Source organism: Papaver somniferum, chromosome 10 (genome assembly GCF_003573695.1).
Source record: "Papaver somniferum cultivar HN1 chromosome 10, ASM357369v1, whole genome shotgun sequence".
NCBI classification, from domain to species: Eukaryota; Viridiplantae; Streptophyta; class Magnoliopsida; order Ranunculales; family Papaveraceae; genus Papaver; species Papaver somniferum.
Window position 1 is genome coordinate 80165591 of NC_039367.1, and position 18754 is coordinate 80184344.

An 18754-nucleotide genomic window follows, 5' to 3' on the forward strand; every position below is an offset into this window, starting at 1 on the left:
TAACCCTGCAGGCATCTCTCTAATTCTAAGAAATGATACAGGAGATTTTGAACAAGGAAGAGCAGGACCCATCTCAACCTCATCCCTAGAAGAAGCAGAAGAATTAGGTTTACTACAAGCATCACAATGGGCAACGAGCTGAATCTCACCAACTTCAACATAAAAGGTGACTGCAGGAATCTTTTTGGTTATCTGAATGGAATCTCTACTTCCATTACTTTGCGGAATCAAGCCATTATGAAAGTAGTTAAGCAAGAAATTAGTTTATGTTCAACTTTTTAGGTTTCTTTTCAGTTTCTAGATTAGCAAATAATGCTGCGGATATCCTAGTTAAAGAGGCAAAACATTTTACTCATTTTCTAAATTGGGAGAATTCCCCACCATTTTGTATTATCAAGGCTTTACAAGTGGATAAATCAATTGCTTGGATCCATAATTCTCAGGCAATAGATGGCTTTACTTCTTTTGTACCACGAGTTCTAACACCCCAAGTTAGTCTCTCTTAATGAAACCAATTTGCAAAAGAAAGAATACTTTATTTTAAAAACCGTTCTTTATTTTAATGGTAAAAAGAAGAAGCAGTTGGACTATACCATACTGATCAAACTTGTTCGTTTTGAGCTAATTTTTCATAGTGGAAAAACGAGTTTGTTCATCCTCGTGGCCAAGAAAAAATCGATATTAGCAAATTCTCATAGGAACTGCTCTAAGGCTAAGTCCTATGGTGTACTAATCTAGCCGCTAGATTAGCAGTCCACGTCAGCTAGTACTACCTCCTAAGTCCTATAGGAGTGCTAATCTAGCAGCTAGATTAGCAGTCCACATCAGCCCAGCGTTGTTTGGTTCAACGCTTTAAATCTCAGCCGTCAGATTAAAAGATAAATCGCCCAGCGCTGAACCATTAAGCGAAAAAGTGTTTTTTTTTTGCGCTGAACCATTCAACGCTACTATCTCGCTACTAGTTCAACCGCGAGCAACTGTTAGGAGAGAGAACTAGTGTTAACAAATAGACAACACTTTTTTCTTTGAACTGCAACACTTAATTATTAATCTAGCAGTTCAATCTAGCCCATAAGGCTTACATCATGTTTGTTTTTTCCTCTATGTAGAGGCTAACCTCTATTAGCCTCTATATAGTGGTGGGTCTCATTTATTTGGTGTTTGTTTTTTCCACTACCTCTACAAAGATAGAGGCAAAATCTCTATCTATATAGAGGAAATCAAATAGCACCAATGAGGTGCTATCTTTGAGCCTCTACTTCTATTAAACCTTCAAATGACTAATATATCCTCGAACAAACTTATAATGTCCAAAAATAATTCCTTAATTTAAAATCTAAAATTTTACATGTTTCAAGAAAAGTGATATTTTCGTCCGTTTCAGAAAAAGGGATATTTTCGCGATGTTTCATAAAAAAGTGATATTTAGCCCCGTTTCAGAAAAAGTGACACTTTAGCCCCGTTTCAGAAAAAGTGATACTTCCACCGTTTCAGAAAAAGTGATACTTTCACGCCGTTTCAGAAAAAGTGATATTTTCGCGTCGTTTCAGAAAAAGTGATATTTTCGCCCCGTTTCAGAAAAAGTGATACTTTCGCGTCGTTTCAGAAAAAGTGATATTTTTGCTCCGTTTTAGAAAAAGTGATTTTTTCCATGTTTCAGAAAAAGTGATATTTTTGCCCTGTTTCAGAAAAAGTGAAATTTTTGCCCCGTTTCAGAAAAAGTGATATTTTCGTTCTGTTTCAGAAAAAGTTATGTTTTTGCCCCGTTTCAGAAAAAGTGATTTTTGCCCTGTTTCAGAAAAGGTGATTTTTTTTTTCCGTTTCAGAAAAAGTGATACTTTCGCCCGTTTCAGATAAAGTGATACTTTCGCCCGTTTCAGATAAAGTGATACTTTCGCCCGTTTCAGATAAAGTGATATTTTTGATCCGTTTCAGAAAAAGTGATATTTTTACCCCGTTTCAGAAAAAAGTTATACTTTCGCTCCGTTTCAGAAAAAGTGAACATCTTTGGTTGTATTTTCTAATACATTTTTTTCTTTTTGGAATTTTTGAACATCTTTGCTTGTAATGGATATTCATGGATTTTTTGAATATTATAAGGGTAAAATGAGAAATATATAAAATTGGGTACACAATATGGAGTTGTTAGATAGTGGTCAAACAAACATGATTTTAAGAGAGATTATATAGTGATATTTATATAGATATAGAGGTAAACCTCTATATAGAACACTCTACCTGTATAGAGGAAAAAACAAACGTGTTGTTAGCCTAACAAGGTCACCAAGAATCTCCAATTTATTTTCCTAGGATATCCATCCGTCTAACCAAAAAAAGAGAGAAGAAAAAGAGGTATCATATTCCATATATCATGCCGATGTCAAGCGGTGATTAAACCATTCATAAAATGTGACATTACGAAATTCCAGTTGAGTTCCTTTTAAGAAGCTATTCCACATGCCAAGAGCATAACTGCACTAAGTGATCAAGAACGCAACTAGGAGAACCTGTCATCTCAATATGCTGCTTCCGCAATTCAAGATTATTTTAGAAATTGTGAAAGCATAGCGAGCTTACATGAATGCGTGGTGTCAACGGTGACATACATTAGGATTTTCTTTTCTTTTTCTCCTAAAATGAAAAAACATTGGTGAAAACAAGATCCTGGAGGTTAATAACGAGATGGCAAGGTAACATTTCCCAGGGGAGCCACTTCAGAGGCAGCTGGATAATACTAAGACTTGAAGACAAATTTATTGCCTGAAGGCGGATTAATGAAAAATGAAAACTAGCTTGTGCGGGTATAATCTGGTGATGTGTTGCAGCTCAATTGGATGCACTTTATGAGCATATATACAATACAGTGCGTCAATGCAGTTTCTTTAACTCTGGTTTCCCCTATTTTTTGCTGGGTAGTTTTTCTAACAGTTCTGGTATCGCTTCAAAGATATCAGTTACAAGACCATAATCAGCGACCTGCAATTCCAGAAACTAGTTAGAAATGAAACGAGAGCATTTTTATGCAAATGAACTTCCTAGTCTAGCCTAAACTAACAATTTTAAATCAAAATGATCATCACCTGGAATATGGGAGCGTCTGCGTCTTTATTTACAGCAACGATGACTTTAGAGTCTCTCATGCCTGCCAAATGTTGGATGGCTCCAGAAACCCCAAATGCCATGTACAACTCTGGAGCCACGATTTTTCCAGTTTGACCAACCTGAAATGTTACCGCAGAAACTAACAGCCTAAGATGATAATATCAGAGGCAAGAATATCTTGGTAGTTCCATCGCATTATACGAGAGACATATACAAGAGTCTTACAGTTTTAAGCTAGAGAGAACTGTTAGACGTCTTACCTGGAGTTCATTAGGAACAAACCCTGCATCAACAGCTGCTCGAGTTGCACCAACTACAGAAAGAAAAGAAAAAAAGTGCAGAAGTTAGGTCAAATTCTACTCCGTAGTATTCACGGGGATTGTTCCCAACTGGGTTGTTAATTGCTATATCCAAATTTTTTACACTTTCTCTCTTTCCAACGAAGCAAAATATAATTAGAATGAAACTAATCAACCATTGAAGTTTATTGATGGGTATCGTTAGAGAACTACATAAACTATTAAATCATATAACCACGTTGCATCTTAAGATTCACCATATATACCTGCTCCACCAAGCTTTGCTGCAAGCTTCTCTATTAGTTGGAAGTTTTCGGCACTCTTAAGTGCTCTACCCCCTGTGATCACTACTCGCGCACTTCCTAGATCCGCACGTTCTGTATCTTGGGATGTATGATTTACATATCGAGATTTGCCAACACTATCTGTAGGTATGGAACAGAGATGATTAATTAGCTAACTTGGGTTCAAATTATTTTACAAATTTGGGAAAACATTTTTGTGAATTTAGTAGCAGACGTTCAGAAACAGACCTTCACTGAAGGTTGAGAGATCAACCTGGGAGATGGGAGCTGCTTCGGATCTGGAATCAGCTGAATTAAGCGACACAGGGAACGAAGTGGACCTAATGGTTAGCATACAAGGATTTACACCGGTGTATCGAACAGTACAAAGAGCGTTTCCAGCATAAATAGGCCTAAAAATAGAAGCAAACCATACAACACAAATCAAATAATCATTCCAAATTTTGGTTGGAGCATTTAATTTGGCAAGGTATGAACATAGATCAAATAATCATTCTAAATTTACGCTGGTTGTGATGGTCAAACAGTTGATTACACAAAAGTCAGTTAGGTCGGAGCATTTATCTGGTAAGGTATGAACACAGCAAAAGTACCTGACAAATAGTTTAGGCCCGGAAATATCAATGACATCAGTAATTGGAGAAACATCTAAAAGAGCAGCCGCACGTGGCAGAACATTCTTCCCAAAGGAACTTGAGGCAGCAATTATGTGCGAGTAACCTCCTCTCTGTTGAATCAAATGGACTAATGCAGCCCAAGGTTCAGCAAGAGGATGGGCTAGTTTATCTGAATCTGCCACAAGCACCTACACAATGAAATGAAATGAAAGAACATTAGATAACTGCCAAACATCCAGATAAAAACCTTGCTATATAATTTAGTCGTATGTCAAAAGGAATGCACCATTGAAAAGTTTATAAAAAAACTCACTTGTGAAATTGAAGGATGACTCATTGCAGCATGTGAAACAGCTTTTTGAAGGGATTCACCTGATCCTGCCAGTAGAACTGAAATGGAATTTTCTTCCTCACTACCACCAATTGCCCTTGACGCTGCTTCTATAGCACTTAATGATGATTGTTTCATATGCCCGTTTTCATGTTCCCCTAGGACCAATGTACTTGCCTACACAGCAACCATTAGGAAAACCAAACGATAGGATGGCAGGAAGAACCAAGTAGATATTAGAACAATTTCAACAACTACACTAGTGGCTACCACTGAAGTCACAACCCAAATTGGATAGTAAACCAAGAAACAATCATATTCAAAATTAATTCACAGAAATGTTGGACTGCAATCAAAATCCATCAGCGCTCAAAGGCTTTTCACCGAAATTTCAATTTTGATCTAAAAGAGATTCTCTTTCAACTCACAATTCTACCGTAATCAAGATCAATTGAGCACTAAATAATTGAAGAAAAATAAACAATTGGTATAAAAAGAAGAAAATCCATTAAAATTCAAAAGAAAATGAACCTAAAATTCAAATAAAGAAGAGAACTTACAAATCTAGAAGAAGAAACCACAGACAAGAACCGATGTTTATTGAAGGGAGATCTTCTTAGAAAGTTCATTAGTACTGTCATTCTACTGGATCACTTTGCTTTTTTAGGGTTTCGTTCCTTGTTTGATCTCAATGTTGATCGCGGGAAAGATAGAGTTTTGCCCAACTACTGCAGTAGTTATCTAACTCGGTCACTGCTGACCTGCTGAGAGAGAGTACTTATCTACTATTTGCCTAATGTTGATTTTCAAATGTTACATCTTGTTTCCCCGAAACCTTACTTCATACTCTTTCGCATAGTATAATGTAACGGTGAAGTCAACAGACCGTTATTTGGGTTGGCACCCAATTCGTCCCGATATGAGACGACCCTCGTCTCTTGTAGAGACCGTCCCTAACTGCTACGGCAACAACTATTTGGTGATTCAAATACCACGACTCTTTGTCCTTCTACTTATATCAACATACGAAATCCAACGATTTTAAACACACTCAATTACTATCTATACTCTATCTTCACGAAAAGTCTTCAAATTTCTTATCTTCACAATTTTTTTTCAAATTTCTTAAATATATTTTTTGTTTTCATTCATTTATGGATCCTAATTTGGAATATGAGGAAGCGCAATTTTTATTAGCGGAAGTATTATTGCAACAACTACAAGGATTTATGCAGCAGATGGATCACCAATATCATGATACAATTATACACATACCAAGTTGCGCGAGATCCAAAACCAGCAGATGTACTGAGAAGAAGATATACATGGAGATTTCGAGAGGAAGGTCACGAACATATGATTCGTGATTATTTTGTTACTAGAAGTGTGTACTCTGATCAAGATTTTCAATATCGCTACTGCATGCCACAACACTTGGTCATGAGGGTTATTGGAGATCTTTGTCGGGTAACCCCTAAATTCAACTATCAATTTAATGCACGAAACATACGAGAGCATGGTCCTGAATAAAAGGTCACTGCAGTCCTAAGGATTCTAGGTTATGATTTTCCTGCGGATGCTTGTGATGAATACGTTCATATGGCAAAAACAACAGCATACGATAATCTCAAAATGTTTTTCGAAACTGTAGTCAACCATTTTGGTCCACGTTAATTACGTCAACCAACGCAAGATGATGTCGACCGACTAGTAGCTGAAAATAAAAAGAGAGGCTTTCCAGGAATGCTAGGTAGCCTTGATTGCATGCATTGGGTGTGGCATGGACATTTGTATGCTTGGCAAGGTCAGTATTAGGGCCACTATACAAAACCAATTGTGGTTCTGGAAGCGTTAGCTTCTTATAATTGTTGGATATGTCATTCATTTTTTGGCCTCCTGTGTTGCAACAACGACATCAATATCTTGCACAAATCACCATTGTTCGAAGAATTAATTATGGAAATGCTTCAACATCTAATTTCACCATCTAACGACATTAACTATAACATGGGGTATTTTCTGGCTGACGGAACTCATCCAGCGTGGTCAACTTCAGTTCAAGCGTACTATGAGATACCTATAAACGTGAAATTTGTCCGTGCTCAAAGGTTGTTTAACAAAAAACAGATGGGGTGTAGGAAGGATGTGGAACATGCATTTGGAATTTTGAAGAGAAAGTTCCATATAATTTGTGGAACCATATCTTTCGTTTAAACCAATAGAGATGAATAGGATTATGCTCACCTGCATCATTTTTCACAATTTGTTAATCGGGGAAACTCGACGGGACAAAAGTTGGGTTCGTTATCCAGATAAGGATTTGAGGAAAGAAGTTTAACCCGTTTGAGGTGTGCCTGAAAGAGTGTATAGACTGGTAGAAGAGAGAATTCAAAACAGAGGTTTACATTTAATACTAAAGGATAATCTTATGCAGACTTGTGGGATGATTTTGGAAGAAGAAACCCTAACATGATTTATTTTTCTTTCTTTTAATTGACGGTTTAGTTTTCTTTCTTTTAATGAATATAATGTGATTTCTGTAATTTGATTGAATTTGAAATTAAGAATCAAATAGGAGGGGAAAAAACACTGGATTTGGAACTAAAACTAAGGATTAAATTGAATCTAAAACAAAGGAATACTACATCCAGAATTTAAAACTAACTAAGCCAGTGTAACGGCAGTATGGGATTCCTCATCTAAGGCGTCCTCCTCATTAGAATCAACATCAACTAGTGTTGTCGTTGTCGTGCCTTCTGTGCTTGAATTTCATCAAATGCTTCTTGCCATAATTTCAGTTGTGCCCGATTCATCTTTGTCGTGTCCATTATTATTATTCCTCTCATGTTGCATTAGAAATATTCTTTTCAACTGCTTTACGACCTTTCTTCATTTTTGAAGACATTTTCTTACGCTCAACTATTATGATAATATCATTTACTTTCTTTTTTTTCAAAATAATCTTGAAGCTGACATTTTGAAGTTGATGATTGTGCAACATCTTGAGCTTACTTTCTTAGTTTTTTTTGTTGCTTTTTCACATTCACTCCCTCCCATTTATTATCCCTTCCATTAATATTCAGGTTTGAATTACCATGTACTAATCCACCGATGTTGGGGTGGGGTTTGACTATCATGTTGGGATTGACTACCATGTTGGGATCCATCGGTCTCGTAAGGGGATTCCTTTGGTACAACATATCCATCCAACAAATCGGGTTATATCGGTTCAACTTTCAAAGGTTGTGGATGCATGCTTCGTGCTTGAAACTCGAGCTTCTTATTCTTTGCCATTCCTCTCGAGTTTTCCTTTGCTGCAGATTTACCAATATACAAATTAGCTATTTACAACAAATTGATAAAAAATTCAAAATAAATTAAACAATTTGAAATGCCACTTACCACATCGACCATCAGTATCATTGCTTCCTCTTTGTCGGGTCATTTGCATCATCAAAGATACCCAACTGTTCAGGTATTTGATAATTGTACTAAAACGACTTGAGAACCCGACAACATCACAGTTTTTCGAAATCCCAATTTCCTGAAAAAATTGTATAAAAAATTTTCCCCAGATCATATGATGTGGTTGTTGAACACCATTGATTGGATCAAGCGTAAACGATATGCATGATCTGGAAATAGCTTTGTCTTCATCAAGACTAAACTTTGGACCGCGAACTTTTTGTGATGTATTATTTTGTGTTTCCGATGAGGTTACCATTTTTTAAAAGATTTTTTGTAAAATTGAGGTGAAATTAATGAGGTGTTTGAGATTGAAAGATTAAGACTGGGGATTTTTAAGAGTTTGAGATCGAAAGATGAAGATTGAAGAGAAATTATAAAAAATTATGGGTGTAAAAGGTGGAGAAGGTGTGGTTTTGAAGTTGAAAATTGTTGTACTTTAGGAGAGGAATTATAACTGTTTGGATGAGAGTAGCCATTACCGGCTCAATCAAGAACGTCCGCCTTAACAAAAGGTGAGTCTCGTCTTACCTTGGGCCAAGTCTCGGCTCAATGTAGGCCGACCGACCTTTTTTTAAGTGCTCGGCTCTTGTTGAGCCGACCGTCTCAAGTTGAGATCCGATGGACAAACCCTCGAATTTGAGGGTTTTCCCATCCATTTCACTTTTGCTTGTCCTTCGAACTATAGGTGTATAATGGGAAAATATGTTAGTTTTCCATGCCCACTTGAGCTCCCTTACAATTAGTAATGGTGCATTTGCTTCCTTTCAAACGGACAATCACTTACAAAATGACCAGATAGTGTCCATAAACTAAAAATAATTGGTAATGGTGCTCTTGTAACTTTCATTCTTTAAGCTTGGTTGAAGTTGAAGTTGAAACTACTGTTATATTAATAACACACTTAACAGATAGTATTTGAAAATCTTCGTCGTTGAGCATTCAATAGAGTGTACTTATTTTTAAAATATAATTTTTATACTAACAATAAGTTATAGGTTTGTGTATGGTTTTATACTGACATAGGTCGTCAAGGTCTATACTTTGGTACAACGACGACCAGTGAACAATCGTTAGGGACGTCACTTTAATAACATGACTACCTTGAACAGTCAGCAATTTAGAAAAATTTGTACCTTGACGACTTACTACTAGTCTGACATTTTTTGAAACTGCAAAAACGACTAAAATTTAAGAGTAACTGAAACTAAAATCAACATACGTAAAAATGTTGTCTCAAACCACAATCTAAAAGTACACAACATACTCTAAAATGTCTTAAAACACATAACAACAACCAGTAAAGCATACATATCAAAGATATAAAAATGGATCAATATTAATGTCATATTCTTTTACAACTTTATCTGGTTTTTCAGCATCATCAACTCATGACACCTTATCATCAACATCCATCTTCTTGTCAGCAACTTCTTCCAGTTTCTCCTCAGCAACTTGTTCTTCTAACTCCTGAGGTGGATATATGTAGTCACCATTTTCATTGTAATATTGGTTTACACTTAAAAGTATGATTCCCTGGGAAAAAAAACTCTCGGATTATAATCCTCTTCTTCTTCCTCGAATTAAATATAATTGAGGAGATTCTGGTCACTGTTCATCCAGTTTGTAAATTCTTTTGGATGACTATCCATCATGATTAAAAAATTTGCTACAGGGTCCTCTTCAGTTTTATCACAAGGGAGGTTTTGAAGGAGGAGTAGCATTTTTCTTTTTCTTTGTTATTTTGTTGGAACCTAAATGATAAAACAATACACAAGTACAAGTTATGAACACAAAAGAGAGAGTTGAACTTTTACTAGTCGTCATGTTGTAATTTAATCGAATACGCCGACCATAAATGTTACTACATAGTCGTTATGTTTAATTTTTAAATCAATGACGACTTACATCCTAAAATTTACACAGAAACAACGAAGTTTCTGTGACATTATTAGGTCTTTATGTTATAAGTAATACAAAGATGATGACCAGAATAACTATAGATGACGACCAGAATAACTATCATCGTTCATCATGTTTGGGGAATATTACCATGATGATCCGGGGTATTGTGTACTAGTCACCATTAACATTATCAAAAGTAGTCACGATCTTCATCCAGTGACCATGACGACCATCTCTAAACATCAAAGGTCGTCATAATGCTAATACAAAAACCATGATGACCTACACCTGCAAATCACCATTTTGAATAATCTAACCTAGTATAAAAATCATAGCATACAATAGAGTAATGGGATTGAGTTTAGATTATCAGTACTTACAGTCTTCTTCTTGCGGTTGATGGGTTCTTTTCAACATTTTCAGGGATTTCAACCTTGGGTTCAATGATTTCACTAATTCCAACTTTTCTCTTACCTTTTTATGTTGATTTGGAGATTTTTGGTATAAGTAGTTGCTTCCGGGTTGTTACTTGGTTGCTTCCGATCACTCATTTTTAAGGAAGACCAAAAATGATGATTTTGGGAAGGAGTAGAGAAGATGAAAGAGCTTTTTAGTTTTTAGGTTAAAATGAAGGGATAATTGGACTTTGGTACTTAGGTTTTGCCCAACACTAGGCTTTGGTATAACATTTGTCCAATGTTAGGGCTTGGTACCTGGACTGGACGTTGACCCTTGTTGACTAGGTTAAGTTTTGACTTATGTTTAGTTATTATTAAAACAAAACTAGTCAAATAAAACCAAGGTGACCAAACATGTGGTACAAAAAATCCAGCCATATTATTTTTAATAAATGAAAACCTTTTAATTAAAAAGTGACACAAAAACTCCAGGTCAAATAATAATGTGCAAATTTAGTTTTTATTACTTTAAAAAAAGCCAAACATACCCTTTTTACCTTGTCTTCTTCTTCTCTCCTTTCTTTTTTCTATTTATGCGGTCTTCATCTCCCCACCACCATTAACACCAGCAGCAACAACTATCTCTCCATGAACACCATCGCAACACCTCCGTCACCACCAACAACAGCACCTCCGTCACCACCAGCAGCAACACCTTCGTCTCCTCCACGAAACCTTCGTCTCTTTTTCTTCTATTTCTATTCAGATCTATCACCAACAGTAGCTCCGCCACCATCAAACCAACCGATGTGTCCAGATCCGCCACCAACAGAACCTCCGTCTCCTCTATTAACACCATCATCACCTCCTTCTCCTCCATTAACACCATCATCACCTTTTTCTTCTCCGTCTACAGATTTTCCATCAACAACACCGCCTCCTCTTATTTTTGTTTTTCCCACCAGTACATCAGATCCGCCACCAACACTACTTCTACCTCCTCCTTTTATCATCTAAAACCACCACCAATACCTTCAAATCGGCCACCAACAACACCTCATCTACAATCAACACCAGTACCTGCAGATCCGCTCCCAACATCACCTCCGCCTCCTCGTTCAATCCTCTACAATCACCACCACCACCTTATGATGTTTTCATCACCAGCAAATGATGATACATCTTCAAAGTCGAAATCAATATTGTATTGGGAAATGACAGATTTATGATGAAACCAAAATTGGTTTCATCAAATTCTGACAGTTTTGGTTGGTGAAAACAGTAAACTAATGATGAAACCAAATTTGGTTTCATCATAAACTTGCCTATTTTCTGTCATGAAACCAAAGATTTTAATGATGAAAATTAAGTTTATGATGAAACCAAATTTTGGTTTCACCTGATTTTTGTCTAGTTTATTCGGTCTGACTTGGAAGACGACATGTTTGGTTTCATCATTGAAGTTATGTTGGTGAAATGACAATATGTGGTTTCGATTATATGTACAATGGTGGTTTTGATTATATGTGTGTATGAATTGGGAGAATGTGTATAGCAGGGTCTGGTACTGGTACTCCAGGTATTGATGAAGAAGTTTTGTTGGTAGTGGTGGCCTTAACTGAAGTTATGGAAGTGATAAATAATGGATTAACTGAGTAAGGGCGGTGCTAATGCAATGAGAGTTGTAGTTGAGTTTCAGGTGTTGCATAAATGACTGGTATGGGTTACAATTAAAGAGGTGTATGTCTGCATTGTTAAAAGTGTAATGAATTGGCTGAAGTTGATGAAACCTAATTAGGTTTCATCGTATTTTTTTCATTTTGTTGAATATTAATATCTGTGAAGCCAATTTTTGATGGTGGGATACAGGTGGATTATTTTTTGTTGAAACTGGTTGTAGTTGAGGGGGTAATGGTAGTGGTGGTTGTGGTGCTGGTGGTTGTGGCAGCGATGGGGGTGGTGCAGTTGACGGTGGTGGTAGGTTTCATCTTATTGTGGATTGTTTTTTGTTGAAAGTAGTCTTAGTTAAGGAGGTAATGGTAGTGGTGGTTGTGGTGATTATGGTTGTGGTGGCGATGGGGGCGGTGCAGTTGACGGTGGTGGAAGGTTTCATCTTATTGTGTTTCATTTTTTCTTCTTCTTCTTTCTCCTTTCTTTTATGATGAAACCAAAATTTGGTTTCATCTTATTTTGGTGAAACCAATTTTTGGTTTCATCATTTTTCTGGTGGTGGCGCGGTGGTGGTCGGTGGAGCCGGCGAAGGTGGTCGGTGGCGGCGGCGGCGAAGGTGGTCAGTGGCGGCGGCGACGACGGGCGGTGGTGATGTTGCTGGTGGTGGGTTGTTGTTCGTGGTGATAATATAATAAAATTTAAAGGTTGGGTTGATTTTTGTTTTTGTTGGGGTGATTTAAATAATAGAAGGGTAATGTAGACAGTTTATGTTAAATGGGGTTTTTGTGAACATTTTGTTTTGGTGGAGTTTTTGTGCATGGATGTGACACCTTTGGGGTTATAACTCGCGGACCTTTATTAAAAACATTATATAAAATGTAATTATTAAACCAATTTACTATCATACCCTCTAGTTATTTAATATTTACCAAATTCTCAGATTAAATAATAAAAATAATTTTATCTTTCTCTTCCTTCTCCGAACATTCACCACTCACCACCACCACTACCACGGTTCTGTCTCCACTCTCCATCTCTCCGGCACTACCACAGCGATCACCAACACAATCACGATCAAATAATTTGGGTATTATCAACAACACGACGGAATTGATATTATTAGGGTATTGATAATTAATTTTTTTTTTTTGCTGAGATTAAATCTATTGATGGGTATTTTTTGCAAGAACAGTCGGCGAAGAACGTGAATCTGTTATGGGTTTTATGCAAGAGATCACTTGGAGAAGCGATGCGGGTATTTGATGATTTGTAACATTTTCTCTCTGTGATTTCAGATTCTTTCAATTGTAATAGATCTAAATTTTGGGATAAATTTTTGGGTTTTATCAGATTTTCTATGATGTGGGACTTACAGCAAAAATTATACTTTTAGAGTAAGATTTCAGAAAGAAATTTGCCAATTCCCGGATGAAGATGAAGATGTACCATTATTAGGTTAAAAATTTGGTTAATTTGGGGCTGTTTTTTTTCCTGAGGTATTAAATTTGCCCAAATTTGTGGCGCTGATTTGAGATAATCGTTGAATTTGATGGTTTGCTATTAATGGGAGATTTGGGTTTTGATTGAAATGGATTTTAACACAGCAGTGGTGTTGTTGCCACTGATCAATGGAAGGTGTTGTGTTGTATCTCGGTCATAGATGGGGGAACTGCACAATTGTTGGAGAACGAGTAAATGGCAGTGATGATAACTGAGAAGGGAAGAAGACGGGTATCAACAATGGTGGATGATGGTGACTACTTGGGTCAATGGGAAGAACTCGTGTGTGGTGTTGATGAAGAGGCAGAGCTCGTGGAGAACAGAGTAGTATATAATGGTTTTGGCTCGAGTCTTGGTGAACCGATGATGATGTTGTTTCATGGTTGGAGTTTGCTAATGAAGGAAAAGAGATCGAGTCGAGTAACAGAGTCGAGAACGAATCCATCATGATAAGGAGGAGCTGGGTCATTGATGGAAGACGGTAGAGACTAGAGATGGCAAGTATCATAGTTTCCAGTAACCGATGGATCGTGGGTATACCTGTAAACTCATAATTTCACAGTACTTTTAATCATATTAAGCTATAAAAAACCAGGGTGATACTCTTTGAGTTACACAAACACCAACCATATGCATATAAGTTTTTCTTCTTCTCTCTTAATTCATTTCCTTTTCCTCCTTCCCTAACAACACCACCATCTCCAATAGCTGCACCACCATAAACCACCACCAGTTTCAGATCTAATACCAACCTTCTTTTTTCTGCTACTACCATTTACATCGCCACCAACAATACCTCCGCGACCACCAACCAGTTACGACGTTCAGATCTGACATCAACACCAGATCTTCTCAATCCCATCCTCCTCCCTCTTCACCACCAGCAGCAACACCTTCTCCTTCTTCTTCTGTACCTCTAGCAAATCCACACCTTCTTCTCCTTGTTTTCTTCTTCCCCCAATCCCACCAGCAACACCTCCTCTTCTTCCTCTTTTTCCTCTACCACCACAAGCAATAAGTTGAATTGATTGATAGTAATACGATTGAATCTGAGAGTGAGCCGAAATGATTCATGTATTTGAGTATTATTACAAACTCAATTAGCGAAACCAAGGTGGTGATGGTGGCGAATTGATCTTATGGTGGAAATGAACCATTGACGGAGATTCAATTTCATCTGCTGGTGTTTGTCTTGGGAGAAAGATGAATTTTAAGGGTAATTTGAAGTTGGTAAGTAATTAAAATCTTATTATTTCATTGATTTTTTTAATTAAATTAGATACTAGATCTTGTTTTGTTGTGAATTTTATTGAAACTGGGAATTGAAAATCCCAAAGAAAAAAGTTGATTTTTTTTTTTTGGTGTTAATTGATTTGTTGGTGAAATAATATTACTGGTGTAAACATAGATGTCAATCTCAAAACTGAGTGGTTTGGGAAACTAGTCTTGGAATGTGCTAATTACACAGTGGTTTTTGTATATCGGGTAACCAGAGGCTTCTTGACATTGCAGAATTAAAGTTTTATTCGTGAGCTGCCAGTAAGATCCAATCTTTGTTACCTAGGGTCCTACACTTATTGTACATCACCAAAGAAATCAAAGATGTGGGTCAACATCGATAGATAGTCTCTCCTATATGTAGGTTTCTACTTTATAATGAGTTTTAAGCAGCTGAACATTTCATTAAATTTTCTACCGATAGAGCTTTGCAATTCAATTAGAGATGCATTGTTACGGAACTTTTTACCATCCCTGCCCTCTCCTTTCTCCCATTATCTTCCATCACTTTTTATTTTTATGTTGCTTAGATTATGAAGTAGCTTAGTTTTTTGCATCAATCTCACATCTTCCGGCACATGTGCTTTCAGAACTTTGCATTACAAGAACGGACACATATTTATTTTATCATGCACAACGAGGTAGCTGATTTTACTTATCCATTATGGACTCTTGATGCTGAAGAACTGAAAACATGTACCTAAGTGTTATGGGAATGCCTTTTAATTGGTTGATGCCTGTTATGAGTATGCCCATGTATCATTGTCTTACAAATGAAATTAACTGACGCACACAAGACAATGCTAGATCATTAGGTTCTCGTGTTTATATCTCATCATGCAAAAGGGTGGGTGTTGCTTTTTCTTATATTTGTTTTGATTAACATTACAGGCCTGACATCCTTATTTAAATCAGTCTGGGTATATGGCCTCATGCTGCTTCAAAGCTCAGGGTTCACTTTCGATAATCTTTTGTAGTAACCTGGCATGTGTTAGACATATATTGATACTCATTAATAGACCATATTACTGTTTTGTTGTTGTCGTCCCTGTTCTTCGGTTTTGCCACATTGATACGGTTTTGTCACATTAATATTGTTATTATTTGGCTATTTGATGTGTACTTTTATGTGTTCGCAGGTTCTGGTCAGTCTATAAAGTAAGTAACTACTTGGAAGAGAAGAAGGTGAAACTCCGCGAGTTCACATTCGACATCCAGTATGTACTTGAAATTTTGAAGGGATGATTGGATACATAATGGGTAAGCATGTGTTATGCGATTAGCTTTGGGCATAACAAAACTAGTTCTCTCATTTTTCTTTGTGGTGAAGTTAATGTAGCTCCATAATTTCTCCATGTTATTATTTGTGCTGAAAATGTAGAGATAGGTAATGTAGTATCTACTTGCAAAGTATTTGCAGCTCGTATAGTCTTACCTGCAACTTAAACAACCGGGGAGAAAAAAAGTTCATCTTAGTAACTTTGTGGTGGTGAGCACTTTGTTTAGCTATGTTTCATCCGTTAGTGTTTTCAAAGCTTTGCGAAATAGCATTTAGGCATGCCATATCAATCATGACATTTTCTATCAATGGACGTGTATAATACATCTTTCTAATTTTTCTTGCAGTTGAATAGACATTTGAACGAAACCAATTATGTTTTCATCTTAGCTATGATGGAACCAAAAATGGTTTCATCTATTTATGATGAAACCAAAATGGGTTTCATCTAATTTTTGCTAATTTAGAAATTTTTGCTGTCAACATCCTTTTTGCCGAGGCCATTCTGAAAAGGCACGGTTGACCATGAGCCATGGTCTTTTGGGAAGGAGGTTTGTGTTTATTTTTAGTAATGGAAAAACACCATAATCTTTGTGATCACTGATAGGATATAGGTACAAGGTGCATGTTTTATCGGAAAATTGCGACTAACTTATGTTTCTCCCATTAGTGTGAAGAAGTATGCCTCCTTATTTTGCATGTATGACTTACCTTTGGGATTTGGCTATAATGAATGAATTGAATGACCCTGTTCTGAATATTGAGACCTCTGTGTGTCCATGCCTTACAATATTTATGCGAGTTTCAAGTTATTTTTTTTATAAGCCAACACAGGTTATTGCTATTGGTGTGGTCAAACAGAATGAGTCATGGTTTATATCTGACGAAACCAATTATGGTTTCATCTTATTTATGATGAAACCAAAATTGGTTTCATCGTATTTATAATGAAACCAAAATTGGTTCCATCTAATCTTATCCTTACTTAAATTCAATTTTGTTTATGAGTTTGAATTGTTGTTGTGTTTGATATATGTGGATTAGGATTTACAATGCTAGCTGTGATGGAGATTATGTGTTTTGAATCAAAGAAGTGGTATTTGTGTTTACGTTAAGTCTGAAACATAAAAGGTTGAGTTACAAAATGTTGTTGGTGGGTGCTTTACAGAATGTTATGAAACTGAATGTGATAATGTTTAGGTAGTTGTGTGGTTTGAATTCTAGCTGTAACTAATGATGTTGCTGAGGTTTGAATGAAATTTTTGTTTCATCTAATATGTGATTTTTTTTCTAGATTTTATGTCGATGAAACCAATCTTGTTGGTGTTTCAGATAAATGGGTCGTGGAGTCAGTTATGGAGGAGGTGAGAGTTTTTAGGATATCTCTTTGCTGCTCCTGAGGAACCAAAACCATCCGCACCTGTTGCACTTGATGCTGCTTCAACTGCTTCTGCTACTCAGACCCCCCAGTTCAAAATGTACCTGCAGTTAACAAGTCTCCCCCTTCTCCCCCAGTGTATAAAGATAAGTTGGGTCCATTAGGAGTAGTGCAAGGTCCTCTAGCCAATAAATACTATCGCACTAATGGCCAAAACACTGGCAAATTCATCACTATGAGTTTTTAACTAAGATCTGCACAATTTTATCCATCTTGTCTCATTCTTAGACTATGACTGATATATATGCGAAACAACACATTTATGCACTGACCTTATTGTACAGTCTTGGATGAGCCGTTCAAGTTTCATTGTTAACCGATGCTTTGCCTAGCTCCGATATATTTTTATCTTGTATACTTTTGTTATGCTGCATCTGCATATCTGCAATTTTGTGTCTATTTTGAATGGATTTCTTAGATTTTTGTGGTTACAATAGTTTCTTATATATGCGTTTCCGGAAACAGGATCGATCTTCGACTAAGGTTCACTTTGTTTAGTTACGTTTCATCCAATGTAGTTAATATCGGATATCGGTTCATCTCGGCCGGGACCGATACACTGGTACGATTTTATATCGGGGATATTATCGTTGAAATATTGGTATAATATCGGTTCTAGATTTAGAGACTATAATTTTATATTAAACATTTTCTCCACACATTTTCGGATAAGATATAATAGATAACATCAATTTTATCAAAAAAACAAAAGAGTAACTTTAGTAACTTGCTTCGAGAGCTACATGCACCTCTACTACTACCTGGAAGACTTTCTTCGCCAAAATTACCCTTAAACTTTATAGAAAATGACCAATACCGTCTTATATCGGGAAATGTAGGAAAATTTCGTATCGACCGATACAGCCGATATTTGACCGAAACGGTCGATATTCGACCGATACGGCCGATATTATCGGGCGAATATCGTATCCCCGATATCCTTCTTATCGTATCGTTCTGGGCCGATATCCGAAATATCCCCGATATATCGGCCGATACGGCCGATATTGACTACATTGGTTTCATCCATTGGTGTTTCGAAGCTTTGCGAAATAGCATTTAGGCATGCCATGTCAATCATGACATTTCAATGTTGTCTTTCTATCAATGAACATGTATAATACCTCTTATAATTTTTCTTGCAGTTGAATTCTCACGAAACCAAT

At 36.6% G+C, this 18754-nt stretch overlaps 1 protein-coding gene and 1 long non-coding RNA gene across 3 annotated transcripts; one reads left to right on the top strand and one right to left on the bottom strand.

Annotated features, from left to right (window-relative positions):
- Positions 1-2388: 2388 nt before the first annotated feature.
- On the bottom strand, positions 2389-5423 carry LOC113319531 (electron transfer flavoprotein subunit alpha, mitochondrial-like). Its single transcript, XM_026567784.1, has 8 exons — positions 5215-5423; positions 4637-4831; positions 4300-4511; positions 3935-4098; positions 3668-3826; positions 3363-3415; positions 3081-3221; positions 2389-2976 (listed from the first exon to the last, which is right to left on the bottom strand). Exons 1-8 carry the CDS (start codon positions 5293-5295, stop codon positions 2899-2901), a joined length of 1083 nt encoding a protein of 360 aa, XP_026423569.1. The 5' UTR covers positions 5296-5423; the 3' UTR covers positions 2389-2898.
- A 7636-nt stretch (positions 5424-13059) lies between these two features.
- On the top strand, positions 13060-17992 carry LOC113317987. Of its 2 annotated transcripts, XR_003344159.1 has the most exons (4): positions 13068-13180; positions 13286-14823; positions 16011-16131; positions 17483-17992. It is a non-coding gene; the product is annotated as an uncharacterized LOC113317987 (long non-coding RNA). The 2 variants fall into 2 exon arrangements; XR_003344158.1 differs by having other exon boundaries at positions 13060-14823; positions 17483-17985.
- The last annotated feature ends 762 nt before the right edge of the window (positions 17993-18754 follow it).